General features: G+C 46.7%; 1 protein-coding gene across 1 annotated transcript in view; it reads left to right on the plus strand.

Moving 5' to 3' along the window:
• The window catches only part of AGBL3 (ATP/GTP binding protein like 3), a 21453-nt gene extending 20385 nt beyond the window's left edge, over positions 1-1068 (plus strand). The window contains exon 13 of the mRNA XM_035901066.1: positions 511-1068. Within this exon, the coding sequence (XP_035756959.1) occupies positions 511-770 (260 nt within the window). The 3' untranslated portion in view covers positions 771-1068. The remainder of the gene's footprint in view (positions 1-510) is intronic.
• The last annotated feature ends 1587 nt before the right edge of the window (positions 1069-2655 follow it).

A 2655-nucleotide genomic window follows, 5' to 3' on the forward strand; every position in this document is an offset into this window, starting at 1 on the left:
CAGCAGGAGCTGATACACTGTGACAGATACCAGAACTGGTGTCATGGACCTTCCCAGCTGAGACATTAGAGGTCCAGAAGCTCATTAACCTCTTTGTGCACAGCCCACAGGGGAAAAGAGCTTGGAAAATCTCAACCTAATGGCAAAGGATAATGCCTCTGACCCTGTGCTATCCTTCTGCAGTTACTGGTGGGACAGGCTCTAGCCATTGCTTTTCATAAAGGGATGTATGGTCTGATTCTGTGAACTGTTGGAATTAGCCTTCCCAGGGCAGGTCAACAGGATATCCTATTGCTGGAGCAATACAACCAGGTCCCGTGCCTATGGCTGAAGTTTCCACATTTTAGTACTAGATTTTGAATCATGCTGTGGCTCTCCTTTAGTAAAGGAAATGTTTCTGCCAAAATGCCACAGCTTCTTGTGAAGGAAACCAAAGCCATGTACTTTTTTAGTAAGTAGTAACTCTGTAGTAGTTGATACGGATTTGTTTTTTCCTCCTTTTTGGCTCAGGTCATGTTCGTAATGCAAGGAGCAGTTCAAAAAAGGAAGAAAGGAGAACGAAGGAGAGGCTCCCCTCAAAAAGCACATGGCCCAAGAAAACCAGGACAACAAGCCAAGATGTAACTTTTGGGAAGAGTAAATCCTGCCAGGCACAAGACACACTGCAGTTCTCTCTGCCATTACTACCTGAAGCAAAGAACAGACAACATGCTGCAAAATATCGGGGTATATTTTGGAGCCCCAGTTCTTCAGCCAGTGAAGGCACATGAAAGTGTCATGTATCTGACTTGCTTAAAAAATTCCCAAGACTTTGGTTATGGAATATGACTCTACCAGTGAAGGAGTAGATACCTACAGAAATCAAAATTCTTCTTGCTCTTTTTTTTCTGAAAAATAGTTCACACACATTGGCTAACGTACACATGAAGTTTCTCTCACCACATGAAGAAGTACCCCAATTCCAAACCAGTTTAGTAGGGAGTCTCTCCTGAATATGAAGTATCATTTGTATTAAACAATATGTACCGCTGGTGTGAGGCAGACTCCACTTCCAGAAAGAGCTCTGTGAAGAGCTAAGTCTCCCCCTCTTCTTTTTTATTCCCTTTTTTTTTTTTTGTTTTCTTCACACTATTTGGAAGTTTCCCTAATATTCTCAAGGAGAGGGATTATTCACCAAGCAGCTGAAGCCACCACTCCTTGATCATAGTAGAGAAACTGGAGAGTCATAAGCCACGAAAATTTCCCTTTTACCAACAAACCAAATACATGTTACACTCAAAAACATTTACATAAAATCTGTACACCAGTAGGCAGTCTGCAGAACTCTGATAAAGGATGCCCTGGATGCCAAAAGCGTACATGGATTCAGGTGGACGTGTACCTTATAGACCAGTAGGAGTTTTTGAATAGACACATACGGCTTGGGAAATCTCCTCAGCTGAAAAAGAGTGAGAATCTAGGAAAGTGCTTGGGAAAAGTCGCCCCCCCCCGGGCTTTAACTGATGGGGTCGGAGTCCCTTCGCAGCAGGCAGCTCCCTTGAGCTGATGGGTGCCTCTTTTTTGACTCCTCCCTCCTCTTGGGCACTTCCTCTCCCTTCAGGCTCGACCCCAGGTTTCCCTGAAGCAGAGGCTGCTACATGACATATGCCAGTTGGGTTTATTGAGTACAGTGGTAAAAAACAGCTCGAGCTGGGTGCCTCCGGGGAGGGACTCCGCACAAAGAAACCCCCGGGCAGTTATACCCTTACAATTTAAGTTCCCCTCATGGGACAGTTGAGTCCAACAGCAATATTTGGGTCTGGGGTCGTCTTGTTCCTCACCGGATCCTTTGTCTCCAGGTGGGACGTGCCTTTTCTTACCTTAATGGATGCAGCTTCTGCTGATGGTTGTGGCTATTTATCAAACATATATAAAATTAAACACATCCCTTTCATTATTCTTTCTGGTTTGCACAGGTTTCGGGGGCCTTCCTTCATGCAGCTAAGGAAAAGTTCAGTATATGGTCAGCATATCCAGGTGCAAGTTCACAGCTTCAGCCTAAGGCTTTAGCAAGCCTTGCCACTGATGCTCTGTATGAGATTCTGTCTGAGCTAGAAAGTGACTTCTATAACATATCCTCCCCAGCAATCATCAGACAGACTTTGAGCACCTGAAGCCAAAGGGGCAGCCAGGGGACACCTGTAAAATGTCCCTAGGAAGGAGAACAGCAGGATATATCGCATCCTGCCCAGCCTTCAGGCACAATCTTCCCTGCATGAACACCTGGAAGGAGAATGCAGGGGAACTACCTGCCAGGGAGGCAGCCAAAGATGTGGAAGGAAGCTTCCAGAACAAGAAGGTCAGTGGTACCAAGGTCCAGTACCAGAGCCAGAGATTGACTGTACCTCTCCTTGCTGGCAGCCTTGGCATCCCAGGAGACATTACCAGCAGCAGAGACCCAGGTCCTGCAAGGGAGGAGACACAAGGCTCCTCAGGAAACACGGGGGAGCCCTTCTGCCATATGTGCACAATCAGGCAACCGGCTCTGGGCAGGAAGATGCCACACACCAGAAGTAACATTCCCAAATGGTGTATTTGTTGCTCACAGCAGTGCAGAGATGAGGTGTGTGCAAAGGCTGATGCCAGGAGGTGTGGCTGTCTGCCACGCTCGTGAAG

This window comes from Egretta garzetta, unplaced genomic scaffold (genome assembly GCF_000687185.1).
Source record: "Egretta garzetta isolate BGI_Z169 unplaced genomic scaffold, ASM68718v1 scaffold38, whole genome shotgun sequence".
NCBI classification, from domain to species: Eukaryota; Metazoa; Chordata; class Aves; order Pelecaniformes; family Ardeidae; genus Egretta; species Egretta garzetta.